Raw genomic sequence first — 25,740 nt, forward strand, 5'->3', positions numbered from 1 at the left:
CTTTTTCACAGGAAGCATCTTGTTGAGTAATTGTGGCATATTAGCTGCTCTGTGCAGGTCGGCAAACATCAGTCAAAACGGGTCTTGTGTGAGTAACAGAGGGACATAATACTGGCTACAGGTGTGAAGAAGAAACGATAACACTGTTCAATGGCACTTTTAACAGCACACGGGTCTTGCATAAGGCTGGAGGCTTTGGGGCGGAGCAGGCAGCAGCCCTGTTCCTTCAGTACAGAATGACTTCATGTATAAGCGAACAACACTGAAACACACGCAGAACTAAAGTCCACCAAAAGAAGCAGAAGCTCGGTAAGAACGGGCGCCTCTTGTTTCTGGAACCACAGAACCGGTGGGGCCCGGAATTGGAGCCGGCTTTTGAACCGTCACCCGGAGACCCCGCCCGTCCGGGTTTGCAGAAACACTGGCGCCTTGATGCTGGCTTTAAGGTTGTGACTCCACCTTCCCTGATAGGACACATTTGGTTATGGCGCACAGGAGCCACCTTCTCATCCCGGACTCCCCATCCCGCCCACAACCCTCCCCAAGAATACTTAGTTTTCCTTAAGGCTAACAGTCAAACTGAAAATAAAAGTAAAATAAAAGTAATGCTAGCTAGCAAAGACTAACACTAATGCAAACACTATCCCGCTAGCTAGTGTACGTATATAACACTGAAGGGCATACAATGCATGAGGCATGTATCCATAGGTAAACCAGGAATACTGTAGTGCAGAGGTTTTTGTTCGTAGAACTCAATAAAATACTGATTTAGGAAACTTCATTGGCAATAAAAAGGTATAGAAATTTGTTTTCTCATCTTTACAGGTTAAAAGTTTTTTTTTTTCAAACAATAAACAAGATTAGTAACACTGACCAAATGAAAACCAACAATAAAACGACCTGGGATGTCTCAGTAACAAGTTGACGGGTGAGTTCTGCTTTAAAATCTGTACTTCTATAAACAATGTTTAACACTGATATTTAATTTCCACGAGAGAGAGAAAGAAAAAAAAAAGTCACTGTTTTGTTTTTCTTTTTTTTCAAGTTCAGGCACACCTGGGTTTTTGTACACAGTAGTGGACCGTTAAGATCAGGCAACTGCCGAGACTTTCTTGACTTTTCCGCGGTTTTGTCTTAATCACCTCGACATCAGAATATCCCCGAAAGAGAACTTCCCTCCTTTATTTGGCGTTTGTTGCCACCACCTCCTCTGTGGGTTCGGCGCTGTCCGACTCCCCCGTGACGCTTTTGTCCGTATTTGCTTCACAGTCTGGCATAACCTCCGCATTTGCACTTGTCGCTTCCTCCTTTTCTTCGGTCGCTTCTTCCATCTCTTCGTCGCCCATGTGTTCGTCCCCCACCTCGATCTCCACCACGTCACAGGTGGCCTCCTCGTCCACCTTCTCCCCCTCGTCCTCCGCCCCTTCCTCTCCAGTCGCGTCTTCCTCCGCGGTCTCCTGGCCTTCTGCGATCTCCTCGCCCTCTGAGGTCTCCTTGCCTTCTGCGATCTCCTCGGCTTCAGCACCCTCCTCGCCCTCCACGATATCCTCGATACCCTCGGCCTCCACGATATCCTCGCCCTCCTCGATACTCTCGCCCTCCACGATATCCTCGCCCTCCTCGCCCTCCTCGATATCCTCGCCCTCCACGATATCCTCGCCCTCCTCGATATCCTCGCCCTCCTCGATATCCTCGCCCTCCACGATCTCTGCCATCTCCTCTCCCTCCTCTTCCTCCTCCTCCTCCTCCTCCTCAACGTCGTCGTCCTCAAAGTTACCCTCGTAGATCTCGCACTCGCCGTCGTCCACCTGCACCACCCGGATGTCGTCCATGCACATGGCCTCGTCGTCCTCGTCCTCGCTCTCCCTCTCGTCCGAGTCCAGTTGGGAGGGCGGGGTCGTGGTCCGACTGTCCGACTGCAGTCCGACTCCGGGGCTTCCGAGCTCCGACTGAACCTCGCCCGGCCCCGAGCCGGCGCCGGCGTTCGGCCCGTCCTTCTTGCAGTAGGAGTAGCGGTGGTTCATGTGCTGGGAGTAGGAGCCAGAGTGGGAGAACCGCTTCCCGCACTTGTCACACTGGTAGGGTTTCTCCCCGGAGTGCAGCCTGGAGTGTTCGATCAGGTGGTGTTTGTGTTTGAAGGCCTTCTTGCAGATGTTGCACTCGTGGGGCCGTTTTCCTGCAGATGAGAGAACAAAGAGTCGGACGGGGACTCGTGCTGCAAAATAACACACTAAACTGAAACAGTCTGACTACAATAGTAGAGTGAAACCTTTAAGAGTCCCAACATAGGGGTCATACAATACATCTTGAGGGGTTTTGTGAGATGCGTAAAAGGATTAGATAGTAGAACAACATTTCTGCTCCTCACAATTGTGTTCATCAAGATTCCTTCCAGTCTCTCTCTCTTTTTCTTTTTCTTGGTACAATTTGTTTGAACACTTTCAAAGCTGAAACAATTAGCTGATAAATCAAATATTTTATTGACAGGAAATTAACTGCCACCTGTTTTCAGCATATTTTAAAGCTTTTTGTAATTATTTTGTTGCATATATTCGAAAAAAGGGGTATTTTTTAGTTCATCTTCAAAGCACCACTCTCCATCTTTACTCTGTTAATAAAAAAGTATGCAAAGAGTGGAGGTAAACAGGAAAGTTTAACATTTAGAAAAATGCCGACTGGCAGATTAATTGCTGACTCATCGGGTTAAAAAAAAAAAAATGCCTCTCTGGGTTCTCAATAAAGAAGCTGATGTATTTCATATGTATGGAAGACGTGTTCATGTGGATGATGCAGTGCACAGATAACTGCTAACAGACTTTGTGATACTAGTTTAGTATAACATAAGGAGAGATGACATCACATGTAACGTCACTGCAAAAGAAAAAAGAAAGAAAGAAAAACAGAGACCCGGCTGAACGAAAAAGACTTATTCAATGTATAAGACAACAAATGAGTCAATTAATGTTAATTCAGCCCAAATATGTGTGAGGCGTGTCATAGTCGGCCCTGCTCCACGGCTGAGGAACTCTATACCTCGGTGGCTTAAAGACTTTTTAAACACGCCTGATTCCAGCTCGCCTCTTGACCCTGAACCAGCTCGTCGAATCTGCAGTCACCTGTTCCTTGCTTCCCCAAATTAGTCGCTCTCCCTTTCATCTTTAGTTTTGTCTGTTTCCTGCCCGCTATTACTGGCCTGACTTTGGGACTCTTTAAAATAAATCATTGAATTCGTCTGGCTCCCTCCTCATCCGTCATCTGTGTTTGGTTCAAATCCTGGTACCTGCTCGCAGTATCGTGACATATACTCAATTGTGTATAAGAAGCAAATGTGTTGTTATGTCTGAGACAGTCTTTTAATTGCGGGGCCTACCTGTGTGTTCATATTTGTGCCTGAGCAGGGAGCTGCCCTTCTGGAAGACTTTGGAGCAAAGGTCACACGGGTAGACGCCGTTCTCCAGCCGCCGCTTCTTCATCAGTGCGGTCGAATCCGAGTCGTTCTGCTCCTCCACCGGCGAGACGCCGCCGGAGCTGCTGTCCGGCCTCTTCGCCAGCTGGAAGTGGAAGAAAAAGACGTTCATCACCGCGGTCAAATGATTTAATCCAACGTGTCGGCTGAAGGGGAGTCATCTGAGAGCGAAAGGGGAAATTAGCTCGGTGATTCCCCGTTAGAGTCTGGGAGGTTTGAACGGTGAATGTTAATGTCTTCCTTTGAAAATGATACTTCAGATGTCGCAGTGCAGCTGATCTGGGGTCAGAGTAGTGGAACAGATAGAAGAAGAGAATAATACATCTAATAAACCACCAACAGAGGCTATATATACATCGTTTGTTCGACATCATTCTTCAGTCCAACTAGTATTGGATTAGTAATGAACATTATGACGACGTGATTAACATAATATGATGTTTTGTGTTTCAAAAACCAACCTTGTGGCCGTTCAGTACGACGGTCTTTGCTCCGGTGGCGCTGCCGGCCGTAGTGGCGTAGGTGTACGTGAGCTGCGGGATGAGGATGGTGCGCTTCGTCCCGGTGTCGATGGCGTTGAGGCAGCTCACCGTGCCCTGACTGGCGATGGCCACTAACGTGGGCAGCTGCGCGGCAGTGAGGATGCTAACAGGTGTTCCGGTCTGAGGCGTGGTGACGTAGATGGTGCGACCCTGCAGCTGCTCCTTCCTCAGGCAGGTCAGGTTCAGGGGCTGCTCCTGCTGCTTGGCGGGAGGCGCGCTCGTTTGCAGCGCCGCCGCCGCCGCCGCCGCCATGTGTTTAGGGAGGGAGAGGTCGAGCGGCTCGGCCTGAGAGTCTAGTGAGTCCGGGTCCTCCGGCTCGCTCTTAACGATGACGAGGTCCCCGGTGTTGAGGCTTAGTGGTGAAGAGTCTGACGGAGAAGCGCTGCCAGACTCTGATGAGGCTTTGTTGGAACTGTCGTCCTCTGCCAGCCCGTTCTGACGCGAGGCGTCCTCCGAGCGGGAATTTGTGCCGTTTTTGGAAACCGCCGTGGCTTTTTTACGGCAGCTGCCCGCATTTTTCCCAGAGTTCATCTTCGCGAACCACTTCCTGACCACGTCCACGTGAATACGGACAGACTCTGAGATCTTCGTCAGCTCTCGCTCGCCGGGGTTGGCATCGGAGGCGAAGTAGGTCTTGAGGAGCGAGAGGAGGTCGTCCACAGGCGCCTCCTCCAGCGTCACCCCCGCCTCGCTGAGCAGAGCGGCGAACGAGGGGTCCAAAGCGGCGGAGTCGACGGCCTCCCCGTTGGCCGCTTTGCGGTGCTGGAGGAGGTGCAACGCCTCCAGGTTGTCGGGACAGTCATCGCATAGTAAACATGTACTGGTGCTGCTGGCTTTCGGCATCCGAGCCGTTTGGGCGCCGCTTGAAGTCGTTTGTGTCCGTGTGACCGCCTCCGTCTCTGTGACGGCCACTGACTCTGGCTCCGCCTTTACGATGGAGAGGTCGGTCACCTCTGGGGTTGAGGGTCTGTCGGTCTTGGTGGGGGTGGGGGCTGCAGCTGTGATGAAGGTGGGAAGGGGAGCGGGATTGGTTTTGGCAACAAAGGCGGCCGTGTGGGTCGTGGCGGTGGTGCCGGCCGCGGGGCTGATGCTGTAGTTGATGATGATCTTCGTGGTGCCGTCGTGATCCACGAAGGCCGGCAGGCTGATGATCTGCTGCTGCGGCTGCTGGAGTATGATCCCCTGCTTCCCCTGCGTCACCACCCCGTTGGCTGAACCCAGCACCTGCCTGAGCACATTCCCATCCATCGCCACCTTGAGCACGCTCTGCAAGTCGTTCAGATTGATGCTGATGGGCGACATGAGGCCGACCGTCGGCACGACCATCGCCACGCCCTGAGGGAGCGTCGTGGCCGGAACCGCGGACGGCTGTGCGTTCGCCACGCTGTTGGTACCGGCTGCAGTGGCCGGCGCCGCGATCGCGGGCTTGCACTCGTATTCCACGGGCTCAGATTTGATCTGGGTGACGGGGAGCTGCTCCTGGAGGGGTTTGCTCTCAGTCTTCTCTTTAAGAATCACGCGGGCCGGGGCAATCGCAGCCGGCGTGGTCTGGGTGCTGGGCGGCGGGGATTTGATCGACGTCCGGGCGACGCCGTTGGGAGGCGCCGCACCCACGCACTTCTTACTGCTGATGTGGGAGCTGTAGGAGCCCGAGTGGGAGAATCGCTTCTTGCAGTTTGAGCACTCGTACGGCTTCTCGCCTGAGAGGGGCACACAGAGAAATGCTGTAAAGAGAAGCTCGAGCACATCTTGAATTAGGTTTATTTTTATTCAGATTTTTTTTTTTTATGGTAAGGGTTGGATATCGTACCTCTATTGGTATGAAAAATAGTTTTCTGATTTTAAATTACAATTTCCAACATTTTCTCTTTTATCTCTAAGGTAATTTGTATGTGTTTGTGCACATTTTTGCATGCACTTTTTAACTCAATGAATAAAAGAAAAGCCTGTTCTACCAGAGCATCCAAGAAAAAGGCGACTACTCTGATACAAATCCTCATAAAAGCTGTGAACCTGTGATGACTGTGTAGATTTGATTAGAACAATCATTCGATAATACAGATAATAAATACCGTGTCGGCACACGGACGGCGTGAGTGTCTGAGTGAGGACGGCAGCTCACCGCTGTGAATGCGCAGGTGCTCCTTCAGGTGGTGCTTGTACTTGAAGGCCTTGGAGCATTCGGTGCACTTGAACTTGCGGGTTCCACCCGTTCCTCCTGAGCTGCCGGTCGACTGGGAGACGTGCCGCTGAGACAGAGAAAACAAATCAGTCGATGAGGACGGGGATGAGAAGCGGCGGCATTACGTCTCCAAGATGTGTCCATGACAGAGATATAAGTCAGCAGTCTTTTTTTTATTTTACATAAAAGTATATACAAGTATTCCTGGGAGTGAAGTATACAAATGTAACACAGAAGGTTTTGACCTTCTTAAAAACACGGGAATATTTTCTTAAAGGTTCAAAAGCCCTAACCCTAAACCCTAACCCCTAATCCTATGTATAGTTTGAGTTGTGTTTAGAGGTTGTACATGGCGATTACATATTATTGTATCCCTGATTTTTGAGTTTAATTTGATACCTAACATGTCTCTTTTTCTTTGGATTTATACCATTTTTTTTTTTCTTGATTTGTACCTTGTGACCTGATATAAAAGGGTCCCATTTTGTGGGGACCCTAAGGCTCAAAGAGTTTTAAGAGGTACATTGATTACCTGTGTAGACGTTTAAAGTCATGACTTGAATTTTCAGATTGCAAAGTTGCGTGTTGATTTTGAAGGAATGATAAATCACAGGAAAATAGCGAATGTAAGAACATTGTAGTGACTAGGAATTGGAAAAAAAGGTCAAGAAAATAAATTTCTACGAATATGAGGTCCAAATATATCTGGTGAAGGAGACACAAGTAGGACAACCTAGACTGTAGTAATCCGCAAAAGGCCAATACAAAGAAACGAGACATAATATAAGACTTCCAAAGACGAACTTGATGTACTAAGACTTCTCCAGCCTTGAAACCATATCGTATATGTGTACCTGCTCCCTGGTGCCCCGGTGGTGGCTCATGTGCCTCTCCAGCTGCGAGCGGTAGGTGAAGGTGTAGCTGCAGTGCGTGCAGCTGTAGTTGTCCTCGCTGGTCTCGTGGCGATACTTGATGTGCTCCTTCAGCGAGGCGTTGCGCTTGTATCCCCGGGAGCAGTAGGGGCAAGTGTACAGCTGGGAGAAGGAGTCCGGGGTGCCTGTGGTGGAGGAACATGGAGGCCGATTAGTGTACTATTTAGAGTGGGTTTGGTGTTGTTGCTTCCATGCAACGCATTCATTAAGTCCCCTCAATGAACAGGAATAAGTGGAATTTGGTGGGATTTAACATTGACGCATTGATTCTGTTGCAATTTGACACCTTGTTATGGATTAGTAATCATTTGATTAACATTTCACAGCGCTTAATTAAGAAGACGTATCTTTTTTTCTTTGTGTAACGGTGTGTAGATGTTACCGTTTTCGTCAGCGCCGCCCGTCTCCGCTGGACTCTGCTCGTCGTCCGGGGCTTCAGGATAGATGACGGCCGTGTCTCCCTGCTGGAGAATCTCATCCACGAGATTATCCGTCTCATCCTCCTCCTCCTCCTCTTCCTCTTCTGACACATACTCCTCCTTCACTAAACACACACACACACACACAGACAACATGTTTAAAATCTGAGGAGTCGATTTGTGCAGAAGCCATCCTACTAACACTGCAGATATATTTACAAAAGCCTCTCTGTCAGCGGCTGAATGTGAGGTTGTTTTGCAGCAGTGCCACTAGAGGGCGCCACACGGCCTCTTTATAATCCCCTGTGATGCGCAAAGATCTCTCGAACACATTTGAATGCCTAAAATCAAAGCCTGAGGAGCACAGTTTTGTTAAATAGTTGAGGAAAAACATTGTTGGACCGTTGGACAATGAACCAAATGGCTCTGGAATACTTTTTTTAAGAAGGTACATGCGCTGATTTTGTTAATAATCTCGGTGGCTCCCCATCATCAAACCACTATAGAGACGCTGCTGTTCGTGTACCATCTGCTCTGGTGTAGACAGCCATGACCTGTGGCACGAAAACCTTTCTTCATGTGATGTGTTCTTTACAGAATGCACATCAAAAACATTCAAAAAACATGTCTTCAGAGCAAATTTCGCATTTGTAGGGTCAAATATATACACTGAGAATACATTATTTGTTCGTTTTGCTTCTGAAACTAGAATTTTTTGCTGCAAATCCAAAACATTTGCTCTAAAAAACATTTTCTTTTGTTTGCGTAATAAAGACACAAATATACCTTCATATATGTGTTTCATGCCGCGTGTGTTTCCCTGTAAGTACAATGAGCCTCAGAGGGTCGATCATGGCTGCATGACACCGGCAGTCTGTCCCTCCATCCGGCACGTACTTCGAATTCAACCAAATTCAACTCAAGCACGAGACTCAGAGACACAACAAAGACATGAACGCATGATGAAAGTGTCATCGCCCGCCACGAGCTGAACGTCTGATGTAAACACGTTTGACGTGAAGGCGGGAACCTGCTCGTCGTGGTTTTAGAGAAAGAGAGCTTTTATTTATTATTATTATTACATTTACCTTTTGGAACAATACCATGTGTCCAGTTGACTATATTAAGATTTACAATGGATTGCTTTTAATCATTGATGCCAGCAGCAGATTATATGTTGTAATATACATAAATACATTTGAACTACTTTAAAAAGTAGCTGGAAAAAAATAGTAGGTCTGAAACTGCAGGCTTTATTTCTAAAGTTGAGTGCAGCTCAGAGTGACTGAGTGACTGAAGACTGAAACTCTGATATCAACGTTCAGGTTTCAGTTGAAACAGTAGTGGAGAAAAAAAACGGTCTACACCGGGTAAATGTTTTAAAGAGATTTAGTGGCACTTCCTTTAAAGTTTAGAAGAGTAAAACAAACAAAAAAAGTCAAAGCAGCAGAGAGAGGCTGAGATATCTTGACTCTTATTCTCTTCTTTTATTTTATGTGTCGAGCTCAAATAAATATTTAACTAAATACATATAAATATATAATACATATACATATATATATATATATACAATAAATATATATATAATACATATAAATAAAATAAATACAAATATTATACATATATCAATACAAATATATATATATATATTTATTTGTATGTATTATACATATATAACATATACAAAATATAAAAATATACATATGATGAATGCATGAAGTGTTCTGTAAATTGTCAACAATATAAATAGTGCAAATAAATAAACATGGACTGCATGATTATGTACAGGATGTAAATGCAAATATGTCTATAATACTGCATGCAAAGCAGTTGTAGGATGTATGTTGACGGAGACAGATTATATGCCTAAATAAAAAACACAATAATGCTACGTTTCCCACAATGCACCAGGAAAGCACCTCTTCTATTCTATCCCATCTCTTGTTCTCCTCTTGACTCGATGGTCGTAACGACGTTTAAATCGGCCGGTGTCTGTTACCGCGATGAAGCTCGGGTGTTGCATTCTACGATCTCTTCAACGACGGTGGCAAAGTGCGTGCAGCAGAGACGTGACCTCACTTCCTGCGCGTCGGCAATGCGGACGAGAACGAGCAGTGAGGTGAGACCTGGAAACCGGCGTTGCCATGGGGATGAGGCCTTTTAACTGCAGGTGGGACCGGTGCCAAAGGCCACGCCTCTTCCTGCTGCGCCTCGTCAGGGACAGGTGCAGCTGTGTGTGCGCGTGCGTGTGTGTGTGCGCGTCTGTGTGTGTGTGAAGGAGAGGAGGCACCAGGCCGAGCCTCGCTAAGCCTCATTTTAAACACACAGATCTCGGCTTCCCATGATGTCATCCAAAAGATTTTCAAATCTCTCTCTCTCCTTTTTCCCCCTCAGAGGCGCACTCCTCTAACTTGCTTTCTCTCGTGACTCATGTCCCTCACTTTCTCGACTCCTCATCAATACACTCCCGCTTCATGAGACCATCTAGACTCACAGATATTCAGTTTACAATCGCACAAAGAAAAGCAAGCAAAGCTGGAGCAGAGAAATGTTTGGCACGAAAATGAAAACATGAACGTTGTTATTTTTTTCAGGATGTACGACAAACTGGATTTGCGGTTTTGCCGTTGGAAAAAGAAACGTAGGAGATCTTTTCCAGCCAGAGGACAAAAAGCCACCCGGTAATGATGACCAGGACCATGCAACACACACACACACACACACACACACACACACACACACACACGCACACGCACACACACATATATCGGATATCAGAAAAGAATGAAAACAGGAAATAATGTGGCGTACACAAACACACACACAAGCACTCAATGGGTGACATTTGAACAAACAGGCTCACACACACTGTAGGAAATTATTCGCAAACATCCAGTACGCACACACACACACACACACACACACACACACACACACACACACACACACCTCGCCAGAACCTGTCACTGAGTCCATGGTGAATGTGTGAGGCAGGATGGATTGGAGCTGCAGTGCGGCCCAGACTGCAGGGGGAGTAGCGGATACTAATCTCTCACCGGAGGACCGAGTCCACGCCAGCTGCTCCCCCCGCTTCCTCCTCCTCTCCGCGGCCCTCTCGTCCTGGGACCCCCAAAAGAAGCGACCGCGTTGCCTGAATTTCCCCTTTCGTGACTTCAGTGTGAAATGTGTCTGTCAGAGGTTTCTCTCTGTGTATAAATATATAGTTTACTGTCCTGCATCGTAACCACGAGACGCTCCTGATAGTGAGGGTCAAGGGTTGGGAAGAGCTCAAAAACACAGCAAACAAGACAATAAAGAACTGCTTCTCTCGGTTCAACGCTGCACACTCTACTCAGGCCACATGGCATCCCCCCAAAAAAAAGAGCGTTATAAAAGGTAGGTAGCGCTGATCGATTAGTTGATTGGCAAATTGTTAAAGTAATTTTTCACGGCAGAAAAATGCAGTTTTTAGGCTCTTAAATACAGAGCATCAAGAACCGATCAGGGTCCGAGGGACTGATCTGGAACCAGCACCATCGAGGTAAATCGGCCTGACCTCCGACCTCATAGTGACAATAATGTAATGTATTTGTACAGCGCTGACATGAAGGGATTACAGAGTTCTCTAGAAAAGGAAAACAATAATAATGATAATTGGGTATGAATGAACAGATTTGATAAGAATCCTTTTAAATCTCCGAATCGTGACCATGATATGTTCTGAGAGGGATATTTTACGGCGAGAAAAATAAATGTATTGAGTTTCTTATGTCAAAAAAATGCATTTCTGTAGCGTCATTTCTTTCTGCTTCTGTTCAGCTATTGCCATGAATATAAGTCATGTGCTGGTGCTCTAAAGCAACAGCTGCATTCACAAAGACACACACTACAGGTGGGGCGCCAAATCAATTTGGAGAATTTCTTGTTGAATGCTCATATTGTTTTGATAATTATAACATTGATTCTCATATGAAAGCACAGTTTGTTTAACTGGTGAGAGGAAATGAAAAGAATGAGAGACCGTTAACTCCAACTAAAGGCATTTATTTGGTCTCATTTATAAAGTATTTAACATTTCTGTGTGTGTTTTCAATAACGCATGCATAAAAACTCATTTGTAAAAACAAAATGTAACATGTATCTCTTCTAAATGGCTGGAATATCTACTCAAGATAAAAAAAATCTAAAGTGTGTTCCACAAACACACACACACACAAAATAAAAATAAAAAGCGATGCTAATGTCAAGGTTTACTGAACAACAACAGGCTCAGCCCCTGTGTGGATAATTAACAGGTAATAACATCCAAAGCCGGAGCACCGAGGAGAAGCTTTCACACAATATCTGTAGTTGGGAAGAAAGCGAAGCAGAAGAATATAAAGAGATGAAAAGAGACCGGTACACGGAGGAGAGAAAGGAGCGGGCGAGAGAGGGAGAGAGAGACAGCGCTCATGAGCACCGCTCACTCCATGTAAGGCTTTATTCAGAAACAATGAAACGAGCCTCCAGAGCAATATCTCTCAGTGTCACATTCTCGCCGTCTCCATTTCTCCGTTTCCAGCAACCGGCTGCTGTTGAGATGAAGGCAGATGCTGGCGTAGGCTGAGCCGTTTTCTGAGCTGAGTGCAGGATTAAAAAGGGCATTGGGAAGCGGCGTAAACACCAGCCAATCGGCCTCTGCCGCTGAACGCCGCTGAAAGGACAGCGGGAAACCGATTGATAAGCTGTGTCTAATAAAGCGGCATTAAAGTGTTATTTCACTAATATCTCAGTCTCCTATATCTTCTCTTCCAGAGCCTCGACTGGAAAGACTTGCTGCTTTTCTTTGTCTCATGTGGTGGTAAACTAAACATGTTGGGGTTTTCGTCCCTGTTGGTGGGACAAACGAAGACATTCATGTTTCACTTTGGGCCTTTTTGTGACGTGGGATGCACCGATATCAATATCGGGCCGATACTGACTCCTGTAGCGGGGACCGATCTATTCAATTCAGTTGTACTATACACATTATAATACTGTTCACGTTTTGACTAGTTTGTTGATGCAATAAAAGGGTTTAAACTTGAACTGTTCATTTTTAAGATTTTTTACCAAGTTACTTGTGCACGATTTATTATCTTAAAGGGCGCTGCGTGGGGTGGGGGCCATTGGAGATTTTGTTTTTGCGTCAGACACCGAAATGAAGTTGGTTGCAATCTGCAACCTCACCGCTAGATGTCGCCAAATCCTGCGTAACGCACCTTTCAAGATAAATAACAATTAATTAAATATATATATATATATATATATATATATATATATATATATATATATATATATATATATATATATATATCCATGACAGTGTTAAGGATGCAATGTCTTAGTCTAACTTGGTTTTACATTACACATTAAAGACTGATCCCAGTCCTGTGCACACAGTAAAGCGTACAGTTTATCAATTCAACACTGGCATTGGATCGGTACTCGGAATCAGACGATACCCAAAGACCATGTATCCGTATCTGGACTTAAAAAGTCACATGGGTCGTTCCCTATTTTTCACAATTTTCTGACATTTCATAGATCAAATAAATAAGAAATGAATACAAAGACCTGCAGATTATAAATTGTTAGCTGCACTTAAAAGATGTTGCAATAAGATGCATTGAAAAAGGTATCAGTACAGTCGGTGTTTGTTTTCCCTAAATATGTTAAGTTATGCAGCAAATAACATCAGAATCAAAAAATATAGAGAGAGCGTACATTACTGAATATGTGGCAAGACACCGTAATAAGCCCTATCCTTTTCATGATACTCTAATATTTCAATACCTCACATTTGGGTGATGTAACACTTCTTCAGACTTGGCATCCTGGTGGATAGCCGGGCAATGTTTTTGGGAAAACCTGAGTCATTCATTTTGAACCGAGACACCGGTCTGAGGACAGAGATGACAAGGAATGATGATCGAGCTCGTTATTCAGGATGGGATGCATCATCGTGTGTGTGTGACAAATAAGTCATAAAATAATAAATAATACACCTGGATACGCGGACACCCGAAAATGTCCTGACGCATCCTCCATTAGCAAGGATTTCTGAGCTTTCTGCACACACTCAACTGCCCCACAATGCATTGCGTCTGGGTGACTCGAGACTGGCCGTCGACCTTGAGTGATATTTTGAGCCATGGGAAGAAGCTGTGAATGTGTCGCTTCGGGAGGATTTAACAGCAGGAAAGTAAATGCTTAGATTCCTTTTTTTTAATATTGGTAGGCTGCGTTCTGATTGGTTGCTTTGTGAATGTGGTTCACAAAGCAGTTACGTGTCGGTCCAAGAATGCAGATATCTTTAGTCTCACAGTGTGATCACTGACAACCAAAACCTTCATGTTTTTAGTCCTATGTATTTGAAAGATTTGGGAACCTTTTGTATTGCTGCTCAAATAAAGACTTTGTATACAAACAAGAATAAGAAAGCAATGTTGATTCTTTTCTGAATTAATTGTCTTCTTTCACAACATATTCGATAAGAGTGCATGAATCAATAACATCATAATGACACCCGCCCCCACCTTTTAGTCAAGGTGTTTCCACAGGTTACGATGAATGAAAAGGCTCAAATAGAGAGAAAGCTCTTGCAGGTTGCACAATACGTAAAAAGCCAACATTTCATCAACGGCTGAACGAGAGAATCACAACAATTTGGTCTGTTCAGTCATCAATCACTAATCTCACCCGAGCATCTCTTGTATCCGCGTTGTGCTGCACGCTGTGTATCCTGCCGTCATACCAAACAATGCATGAACACACAGACAGTTGACCCAGATAACAGAACACGCGTAATGTTCACATTAAGTTTCATATCGGTGATAGTATTTGTTTCATAGCATCTTATTCATCATTTTATTGTAATTGTTTTCCTTCTTATATTTATGATCTTATGTGTATTGTCTGCACCAAACATCACGAGGGAAAACCCTATTTGGCAATAAACCGTATTCTGATTCTGCAGAGCTCAGACCTCAGACCACACACACACACGCACACGCACACGCGCGCACACACACACACACACACACACACACACACACACACACACACGCACGGAATAATTAAATGTACAGTTGGAGGCTATGTTATGTGTTCACCTACAGAGCGCTAGCTTTATCTAATGGTCCATAGTTATGGCTAAGCCCTCTAAAAACGCAGAGGAAACCCTGCTATATTTTTTGAAAGGTGTTAGCCTGTTAGGAAATGTATGGGATTTGTTATGGCTGTGAAAGCTGGAGATTATACAGTAAAACCTCTGCATGACGGGCAAGATTATACATTATTGAAGCGTGTCTATCCTCCCGCCCTCCTTCTGTGTTTCCCCTCAATCCAAGGCTCTGCCTTTGCGATTGGCTCTTCACTTCTCCGTGGATCTGAAAATGTCTCACCACGCCGCTTCCGGCTCTTCCACTCGCACCGACGCATTACTCAATGAACAGGTAGCGACTTAAAAAAGAGGGGAAAAAAAACTCTGTATATGTACTTTGGCGGATGAAGCGGCGCTTTAAAAAATAATGCACAACCACAGCAGAGAGCGTGAGTCTGCCTCTGTCCTGGTTTGGTTATACTTGACAACAGTTGCGTGGATAATCTTCACCACCTGTTCTCATGTATCCACTGCAACAGAAGAGCCACGACCATATAAAGATGATAGTACTATCAAGCACTGAGCTGACTCACTCCACTATTATTGTCCCTTTTAGGGTTTATTTGCAGCGACGATGGAGACAAATTACTCGCGCAAGCCAGGGGGCATTTTTGTGAACGCTAGCGGCTTATCCCAGGAAAAAAAGTTCAGTATTGTTGGTTCAACTAACGTGAATAACACTCCCCCCGAACTACAACTCCCAAGGTTTAACCTCCCTGCAGCAGAGCCGTGTGGCGACGGCTCGTGTAAGCCGGCGACTGCCGAGAAAGAGAAAACCTACCCGTGGATTAGAAGGTATAATGAAGATCATTCTTCAAAGTCCCGTTGAAAGCCAGGGAATGTCTGACCTACATTCACTCTCGCAAGAAAAAACATTGCTTCGGCAGGCTGGAAGGAACACTTCCACACACTGATACTGACAAATCATTTCTATGAGTGGAGGTCTCACCTCCGTTCAAGGAGCCATTGTGGGGTAATACTGTGGCGGCGGCGGCGGCGGCGGCTTTGTGGCTGTCACGCTTTTTGGTCCCATCGGCGTTGGCGACCTCAGGCTCCTGCAGGCTCTCCTCCTCCACAATGTGTAGCTTGTCCTCGTCATCAGAGTCCGAACTGGCGTCCAAGCCATTGTTGAAGTCTGTCACTGCAGAGAGGGGAGAAGACGCAGAGACGTTTAAAGATCCACTTCAGCGGCCACACCTTTTTTTATAGTGCGCAGTCTCGATCCAGCCTCTGATTTACGTCAGTATCGACAATTAAGTGCGATCACCGGCACCTCTGGAAGTACCAAAACAGCCGAACGCAGCACAATAAAAGCCTGAATCAGCCGACCTCGGCCCAGCCAGCCTGTGGGCCATTGTACCTGTTATCTGCTGCGTCGGGGTCGATGCGACGCAGACGTCAGATGTTGTGTCTTTTCACTCACGAAGGAACAATAGAACAAACTGAAGTAAGGAAAGAAAGGAAACTGCGCTCCTGTGAAATCAGTCACAGCCACAGTTTTTCACCTCTGGTGCCGCCGCCTGACGAAAACAACGAATTGTGTTGGAGAGAAAGCGTAATTTTTTGACGGTGTCAGTGACCCTGACATCTCAAAAAACAATTAACTCACCAAACAGTTTAAACTCCGAACCCGATCTCGTGTACCTCTGCCGTCATTTGCTCCAAACTTTCATCTTCGCATCAATTTGACTTTAACTCCGGGGCTCACACAATTTCCCCTCTCTTCACGGAGCAGACAAAAAAACACACACACACACAAAACGACAAACAGCAGCCACGGGGAAAAAAAATAATCACTTGTATATATCAGCCTGAGAAAGGGAATCTATTACACACTGTGCTGCAGTCAGTGAGTGTGTCTGTGGGCTACAGCTTCTTAATGGGAGCTCTGGGTGAAAAATGGACCAACTGGACTGGTCTGAATGAGTTTAGTGAGGTGTGTGTGTGTGTGTGTTTCACACAAAAGTGTGATGGAGACATGTGGATACAGGTAAGTGATGATGAGCAGTATGCAGTAGGTATTTAATTGCTTTTTTTTCGCTGTCAGCATGTGTGCACGTGTGTGTGAACACAAATGAGTATATATATGTGTGTGTGTGTGTGTGTGTGCTCTCCGCAGGGTAGCTGTACGTCTTGGCGGAGGTGCTGAGGATGCCTAATGAGGAAGAAAGCTTGGGTTGTTTGTTCACAGGTGACAGGTGTGCACACACACAGGACCCAAACCACAAAACAAGCTCTATGTGTGTGTGTGTGTGTGGGGGGGGGGGGGGGGTTCTGCACCTTTGCATGAAATGGTAAGCTATTTCAGGTAGCGCCGTTAACCGCTCACACACACACACACACAGACACACCCTTAAATGCAGGGACCAGATGACACCCACCTACATTTAAGACACACCCTGAGCGCACACACTTTCCACAACAACAAACTCACACACACACACACACACTCCTTCTGGAGAGTGATGCGGAGCATTCCGCAGACGATGCTGTCACTGCTCCAGACAGACGAGGGGAGCTGTGTGTGTGTGTGTGTGTGTGTGTGTGTGTGTGTGTGTGTGTGTGTATGTGTGTGTGTGTGTGTGTGATCGATCACGTCTGAATCAATGGAAGAGGCTGGCGCAGAAAGAGATTGAGGAGCATATTATATGTGTGTGTGCATGAGCTCTGGTTTGTAATTTCATACAAGCCAGATGATAAATACATGAACATGCACACAACGTTTGCTGGTTCAAATCCTTGGACATGTTTGCATGTTAAAGGCCTTGTGGCTTAATACCAGCTCAGTACAGAAACATATACATATGCACACATGGAATGTCCTCCAAAACACAGCCCTACTGCAGGCAGAGACCTCTCAAAATCAACAAACAGTGTCTCTCTTCATTCAGACAAAAACACACACACACACACACATTATCGACCAGAAGGGTTTGTGGTAATCCCAATAATAGCAAAGTGTATACTTTCAGAGAAACAGCCTGTGAATGTTCTGCACACCAGAGGCTAGCCGTTGCAAAGGAATTCCCAATAATCCAGATATTTATTCATCAGATGTATATTCTGCATTGATTCCTTCACGGAGTTTTGATCAGAAATGCTGCAGAGCATCAATTCCTTGACTTTGAGTCGGTGGTTTTGCTTGTATTCTACTTGATTATGTTGTGATTAAATAATCCCTTCCAGGCTTCAAATGCAGCCCCTAAATGTTTAAAAGGGTTCGATTGCAACAGTTTTCTCCTCTTTTCCAGACTAGGCCGACTTGAGCAAAATCCCCGAGGACGGAGTCTCTGCTGCTTTAAAGAAATGCAGCGAAAACTGTTCCACAACACAGTTATAATGAGTCTCTTTCGTCAGATCATATTCTCATTAAAAAAATTATCATTATCATTATCACCCCCTGACTTCAAACAATCACTGAGGTTAATGATCATCATCAGCAGCATGTGCTCGTCTCTGCTCTGCTGAGAGCAGTTCACGTAACAGCAGACAGGGGGCACTGCGGAGCAGCGTGGGAAACACGAAAACAGGAGCTTCCCAACACACACAGGTCCGACAACAACTTTGTTGAGTGTGTGTTTGTGTGTGTGTGTGAGAAAGAGAGAGAGAGACGTCCACGTCATCATGTCATGACAAAAGGTAACATTAACTGTTGATCCTCCATCTGTGAAGAGGAGCGGCTCAGAGAGGAAGAGGGAAGTCTAGACGACGGCATTCCTCCCTCATCTGCCGTCCATCTCCGTGATTAGGAGTCTGATTCCCAACAGGCCCTCGTCATTATTACTCCAGACTCATATTTATCCAGATATCTCTTCTGATGGCTCGTTGGGTTTCTGCCACTTTCAGGTCATGAAAGCTTTGCCTCTCCCTTCGCGGCTTTGAACGGATTCGTCATTTCATTATTCGATGCCCTGCATGTCACGTCATTCATGGAAAAAAATAAGATTAATAGGAATTGAATCGGCATCGGAGGATAAAAGGCGTTGATGTGAAATATCGACCAGAAATACACATTTCCTCCGACCTGACGAGTGCAAAACATCTAAAAGTCTGTTAAAGTAGGACGGATGTTTCAATTTTGTATACGTATATTTATTTCCCCACTCTATTCATTGTTTGTGCACGCATTGTAAAGCGTTAATATTGTGTAACCTTGTATAGTTAATCTTATTTCTGTTCTTAGGTTTGTTTTGTAACATCTGGCTCTCGGGACTACAGAGGAAAAATAGCCGCTTGGCTAAACTCTGGCGCATTTACAGACATGTTTTTATTAATGTGCACACTGTCCCCTTATCAAACAAAGCATTATTAACATATATTGAAAGGCGTTGTATTTTACATCTGCATCACGCTAACAGTAGCCGTGACCACGTGTTAAGTTATGTTACCGCAAACCGTCTCGATGAGTTGAAAAATATCGGATATCTGCAAAAATCAAACACAAAGGGCCGCACGGTGATATCATGACAGCGGGTGAAGTTTACCCCTCAATTAAAACAAGGGACACGTTACAGAGAGAGTGAGAGCAACACGTCGGAGGATGGAATTCATAATATCCTGTCTGCCTCGTCCGACTTTATTTGATCTGACCTTCATTTAATCAGATAGTCTGACAGACAGAAAGAGAGAAGGAAAAGACCTCAACAAGAACAGTGAAGTCACCTCAGAGAGAAAATTCAAAAGTAGAAGATTAAATGAAAGCAATCCCTGCTGTAAATGACCCTCACGCTTAACGCCACTGCTCTGAACCGCCACTTCGTATTGTGTCTCGCTTTTACCTTTCAATGATTGGAAGAGGACACAATAAATCATGTTCTTCTTTACAAAAACAAAACACAGACTGCGGCAGCAGTTCAGCCAGCCAGACCCACATCGGGCCATGTGACCCTGAAGGGGGAAATCACGTGGGTCGCACAACAACAACAACAACCCTGATTGGACCTCATGGCTTGGTCTCTGGGTCAAAGGTCGGCTGCTGTGCAGTGGGAAAAAGGGGCTAGAAATGGACTACCGCCAGTCTGTAGATACAGTTAATCCGGACTATATCGCCCTTAAAAAGAAGCTTCGACAGCTCCGGCAGCAGCACTGTGAGGCCAATGCTAATTATAGATGAAACCACAAGGGGCAGCTGAGGTCAAACGTCATTTGTTCTGCATGCAAGCCAAAGGATTGCATGCCTTTTTTATGTTTTTTTACCTGATGATGGAGCTGGGTGAAAAGTAAAAGGATCACCGAAGTTCTTAAAAGGGATGTGTGTGCAAAATGTGATGGCAATCCAGTGGAAGTAGAAATATTTCAGTCTGGACCGAGCCACCTCGCTAAAAACGTCAACCTGCTGTTGCATATACATCCACGTTAAAACAGTACAAGATTACTAATATATAGGGAACACTTCATAGCATCAATCATTACCAAAACAACAGCTACACACTCATTATACTGTACGCCGATGACAAATGAGGCAACGCCTCCGTGTATGATGCGTTATTGACAAGTCCTGACTAAAGAAAGACAAGCGGGCAAAACATCACACAGCGTGACGAGACCACAGCTTGTGTGGTTAATGTGTGTGTGTGTGTGTGTGTGTATTGACCCAGTGCAGCTGTGCAGCACGGGACATCTGCCAAGCCCCAAACAGACAATTCCCCCACTGTGTGTGTGTGTGTGTGTGTTTGTGTGTGTCTCTGCTGGGGTGGGGGGTCTGTGGTACACCAAGCACAAGAGTGAACATCACTAAAGCTGTCAGTCTGCTAGTAGATGTGACCAGACTTTAACATGGTGAGCAGCTGCAGGGAGGGCCAGCCCACTTAAAGGGACAGTCACACATTTCCTCCTCCATGTTGTTACAACTGGCTTAAATTACTGGAGGAACTCTGTCCACTTAAAAGGTAATGTGTGTAGCTTTTATTAGAGTAGTAACTGTATTAAATGCATGTATTAAAGCATTTTTGTAAAACATCTCAGAACATTACTCTTTATACTCTTTGTCCAAAATGTCATCAGGTCATTATTTCATCCTCTTTGACATTTGTGTGCAATTTGTGTGAAATTGTCCTGATAAGCATATTAATTCATGAGGTCACAGTTGACCTTTGACCACCAAAATCCAATCAGTTCAGTGGACGTTTGGGTCAAATCTGACATAATTTCCTGAGATACTGTACATCGCAGTCATGAGAACCAAGAAGCCTATACATAGATAAATAGAATCGATTAGTTGCTTGATAAAGAATCGATTAGCCAATTTGAGCTAACTTGTCTTTGACAGAACATTTTGGGTGTTTTGGACTGTTGTTGGATGGAAGTAGGGGGAAACCTTTTATAGACAAGGCGATTTATCAATCGCCAGATGATTTAATGCTGAAAATAGTTAGTTGCTACGCCACAAAAGACTTCCCATAAATCATATCGCTTCCTGTTGTGAAGGGCTTGTTGTTATTTCCATCCTTTCCTTCCTTTCCTGAAGAGGTTAACCACGTTTGAGGTGATTTCTCCCTTTGAACTCTCTCTGATTAAACGACTGCAAACAGAAAGCCATCCACCATCACACTGACCATGGGACATCCAACGTAACACCTGAACAGGCAATAACATATTATCTGCAATGCTATGGTTTGTTTAGTGATCATTATAATCCATGTTAAAACGCTTTTGACTGCTCCTCAGGTTAAAAAAAAGAAAGAACTACATAGGTATAAAAAAGAAGCTCTCGCTGCAGGACTGGAAGTTGTTTCCTTCGAAGGCACCGAGTCGTATTCCTGAAGTGTCTGGTCAGAGTCAACACCGTGAGGGGAGGAGGGGCGTGGCCACTTGTTTCTCTGGCACGCCGCGTTTCCATGCCCATCTCGCCTTCATACAGCCAACCACCTCTGGACGAGCACACACACACACCCACACACCCACACACACACACACACACACACACACACAGGAAAGCCCCTCGCCTCGTGTTGCAGCCAGAGGCCAGGGACTCCCACCCCCTCCTCCTCTGAAAGAGACAGAGCATCTGCCACGTGTATGTTCATATATATATATATATGTGTGTGTGTGTGTGTGTATATTACAGTGAGAGAAAACCTCAGTGTGCATGTGTATGAATATTAACTGTAGAGTGAATCTTTATAATACGCCCTGGTAAGTCACTGCAGCCTGTTGTGTTTCAGGAGTTGTGTGTGTGTGTGTGTGTCCACAGAGTAATCAGGACTCTCCAGCTGCTTCCTGCTCGGCCCAGGTGCTCAATCAGACCCCATCAGACCTCTCTCTCTCTCGCTCTCTCTCTCTGCAGGGTTGGCCCCTCAGCAGAGAATAGTCGGAGCTACAGACACTCTGCAGGGCCTGCAGCAGGACTTAGAGGGACTACCAGAGTCCACGTCATAGCTTCTCTTTTTAAATCCGTGCAACATACGAAGCGGAAGAAACAACTTACAACAAGTTATTTTCGGGACAAATGGTCGCAGACACTCTGAAGTATCCGCGAGGTCAAACTATCTGTAAAATACATCTTCAGCGCATGAATCAATAAAGGTCCCTCCCCAGACAGGCCAACGGGGCAGTGACTTTGACAGTTGAATGCATCATTCATGCACACACTTTGCTCCTTGCTAGTTCTTATAATACCAGTGTGTTGTTCTCACAATTCTGATTGGAGCCCATCTGGAGATCAACAGGGACCAGTCCAGTCTGTTAAAGAGCATCCAACACATATTATTATGAACATGAATGCTCAATTTACAGCCGAAAGAGTCTTCTTCTAAGGAAAGTATGACTGATAACCATCACAGACTCTCGGGCCTGGACTAAATTGAAGAAGCTGATAGAATATAAATGCCAGCTCAAGGTACTGGATCACATTCTGCAAAGACATGTTAAATCCAACGGTTAAATTTAAAGTAAACAACGAATGTCTTCAATACTCTTCATGTCTCTGTGGCACGGATGTCTGACAAGACACCTGATCGAATAAAACGACGACACAGTTGCGTGAAAAAGAACAACGGCACACACGTTCACATGTTCTCCGCATGTCTTGCATTATTTGGTGTCAGCAGAAGGGTTAACTACCTGCTCCACCTCTCTGAGTGCGTGAGAGACTCGTCGTGAATCTAGGTTAGTCCCACTGAGATCAAGGATCCCCTCTGACAAGGTAGACCTTTTCGCACACCGCCCACGAGTCTGAGCGCTGTGATGCAAAAGAAAGTTTCATTCCACTCTGAGGGGGGGCACTGGTTCCTAAAAGTTTATTATTATTCTTTTTATAATTTTGAGTTCAAATACAATACAAAAACAAAATACTCTGTTCACAGTGTTTCAAATACATGAGTGCAATATGTGGCTCAATGCCTCGGCCATATTGTAGTTAAGTGTGATGCATATTATAATAACACCGTTTAAAGGGGTGTTAGTGGACCCAATAATCATAGTGGAAGAAAACAAGAATAACTTATATTTCCTAAGTTAACGTGTACGTAACTAAGGATTTTAATCTGGCACCTGATTCTAAATATCAAGCTATGAAAAAGAAAAGTGAATATCCAGGATATTTATAATAAAAGTTCATACAATCGGCCCATTTTCAGAGTGATAATATGCATCAGGTCATATGGCATGCTGTGTGTGTGTGTGTGTGTGTATGTGTGTGTGGCTTTTGGTTGCCATCAATGCCGTGAAACAAATAGGGGGCAGCAAACAACAAAACAAGCACCTGCAAGACATGTTTTTTGTCATTAAGCTGGTGACTAAAAATGGCAACCATATTTTCATTTTCGGCAACCAAGAGCTGACGCCTGGTTGACTACTTTTAGAAGTTATCGTTGTTACGTCTTCTGTTCAATTCAATTCAGTTTATTTTATATAGCCCAACATCACAAATACAAGTTTGCCTTGGAGGGCTTTACAATCTGTACACATAACATCCCTGTCCCGGGACCTCACATCGGATCAGGAAAAACTCCCCCAATAAAGATAGTAAAAACCCTTTCACAGGGGAAAAAAAAGGGAAGAAACCTGAGGGAGAGCAACAGAGGAGGATCCCTGTCCCCGGATGGACAGAAGCAATAGATGTCATGTGGCCAAAATGAATAACGTAACGGAGTTACAGCACATTCAATGAATGTGACAGAAATGATTCATATAATGAGTAGTAGGCATGGTCCATGATCCAGATAGCCACAATCCATTAAGCAGAAGGAGGTAGAGAGGAGGGGCATCCCAGGGGCAGTGGGAGGAGAAAGCAGGGCCATGGCAGCTGGCAAGACCGGCTCCAGGCCAGTTGCATCAGCAGGGCCATGGTTGCATCAGCAGGGCCAGGGGGAGGACCCCGGTCCTCTCCCTGGTTCCAGGTAGCCACGAATCCATGGAAAAATAAAGTAGTTCTGTGTAAACCAACTGTAAACCAACTGGAGTTCATCCGCGAGTCACATAAAAAACACTGGAGGGTGAGGAGGCCATGGATTAAAGCCGCTCTAGGATTTTTATATAAATATCCTCCTGTCTCATTAACACTCAGTAGAGTCGGGCTTCAGGTTGAAGAGGCAACTCTAATTAAGATGCTCCAGTTACATTCTGGTGTCGGGGTTTTTGCTCTGTGAAAAAGAAGGTGAATAAAGCCTGAAGAAGCTTTAAACAGCCTTTCTGTATTTAGAGAAAGCCAACACTAAATAACGTCCTCTCTTAGAATAGAAAGCTTTACAGATCAGAATAAGGGAACATCATTACAAACACTCATGATGCTGCTTTGATTGAAATGTACTCAGCCTTAAATGAACCACGGTAGATACTCGGACGAGGAAGTGCCTCGTTCAATGAATCACAATAAGCCACTTAAATAAAAACATGAAACAGAAAGAACAGCAAGAACAGCACAGCTTCACTATGATAGATGCACTACGATAAAGCAGGTGGGCAAACCTCCTCAAATCTGCTGCTTTGACGCCAACTAATGTAGGAGTACAGTACAAAAAGCAAATGCCAGACGGAGTTCAATACTTCAATACTGTGAAGGGAGGAAACCACTGAGTAAGAGTGTTCTAAAGAGTCAACCCACTGATTAAGAGTGTTCTAAAGAGTGAAACCACTGATTAAGAGTGTTCTAAAGAGTGAAACCACTGAGTAAGAGTGTTCTAAAGAGTGAAACCACTGAGTAAGAGTGTTCTAAAGAGTGAAACCACTGATTAAGAGTGTTCTAAAGAGTGAAACCACTGAGTAAGAGTGTTCTAAAGAGTCAACCCACTGATTAAGAGTGTTCTAAAGAGTCAACCCACTGAGTAAGAGTGTTCTAAAGAGTGAAACCACTGATTAAGAGTGTTCTAAAGAGTGAAACCACTGAGTAAGAGTGTTCTAAAGAGTGAAACCACTGAGTAAGAGTGTTCTAAAGAGTGAAACCACTGATTAAGAGTGTTCTAAAGAGTCAACCCACTGATTAAGAGTGTTCTAAAGAGTCAACCCACTGAGTAAGAGTGTTCTAAAGAGTCAAACCACTGATTAAGAGTGTTCTAAAGAGTGAAACCACTGAGTAAGAGTGTTCTAAAGAGTGAAACCACTGAGTAAGAGTGTTCTAAAGAGTGAAACCACTGATTAAGAGTGTTCTAAAGAGTGAAACCACTGAGTAAGAGTGTTCTAAAGAGTGAAACCACTGATTAAGAGTGTTCTAAAGAGTCAACCCACTGAGTAAGAGTGTTCTAAAGAGTCAAACCACTGATTAAGAGTGTTCTAAAGAGTCAAACCACTGAGTAAGAGTGTTCTAAAGAGTCAAACCACTGATTAAGAGTGTTCTAAAGAGTCAACCCACTGAGTAAGAGTGTTCTAAAGAGTCAAACCACTGATTAAGAATGTTCTAAAGAGTCAACCCACTGAGTAAGAGTGTTCTAAAGAGTCAAACCACTGATTAAGAGTGTTCTAAAGAGTCAAACCACTGAGTAAGAGTGTTCTAAAGAGTCAAACCACTGATTAAGAGTCTTCTAAAGATTAAAACCACTGAGTAAGAGTGTTCTAAAGAGTCAAACCACTGATTAAGAGTGT

General features: G+C 44.9%; 1 protein-coding gene across 1 annotated transcript in view; it reads right to left on the minus strand.

Moving 5' to 3' along the window:
- Nucleotides 1–1,181: 1,181 nt before the first annotated feature.
- The window catches only part of zeb1a (zinc finger E-box binding homeobox 1a), a gene marked incomplete at both ends in the record, with an annotated part of 51,386 nt that continues 26,827 nt past the window's right edge, over nucleotides 1,182–25,740 (minus strand). Inside the window, 7 exons of the mRNA XM_079237926.1 lie at nucleotides 1,182–2,176; nucleotides 3,371–3,551; nucleotides 3,928–5,708; nucleotides 6,131–6,257; nucleotides 7,045–7,247; nucleotides 7,505–7,666; nucleotides 15,674–15,865. Of these exons, the coding sequence (XP_079094052.1) occupies nucleotides 1,182–2,176; nucleotides 3,371–3,551; nucleotides 3,928–5,708; nucleotides 6,131–6,257; nucleotides 7,045–7,247; nucleotides 7,505–7,666; nucleotides 15,674–15,865 (3,641 nt within the window). The remainder of the gene's footprint in view (nucleotides 2,177–3,370; nucleotides 3,552–3,927; nucleotides 5,709–6,130; nucleotides 6,258–7,044; nucleotides 7,248–7,504; nucleotides 7,667–15,673; nucleotides 15,866–25,740) is intronic.

This window comes from Taurulus bubalis (assembly GCF_910589615.1).
Source record: "Taurulus bubalis genome assembly, chromosome: 1".
Taxonomy (NCBI): domain Eukaryota; kingdom Metazoa; phylum Chordata; class Actinopteri; order Perciformes; family Cottidae; genus Taurulus; species Taurulus bubalis.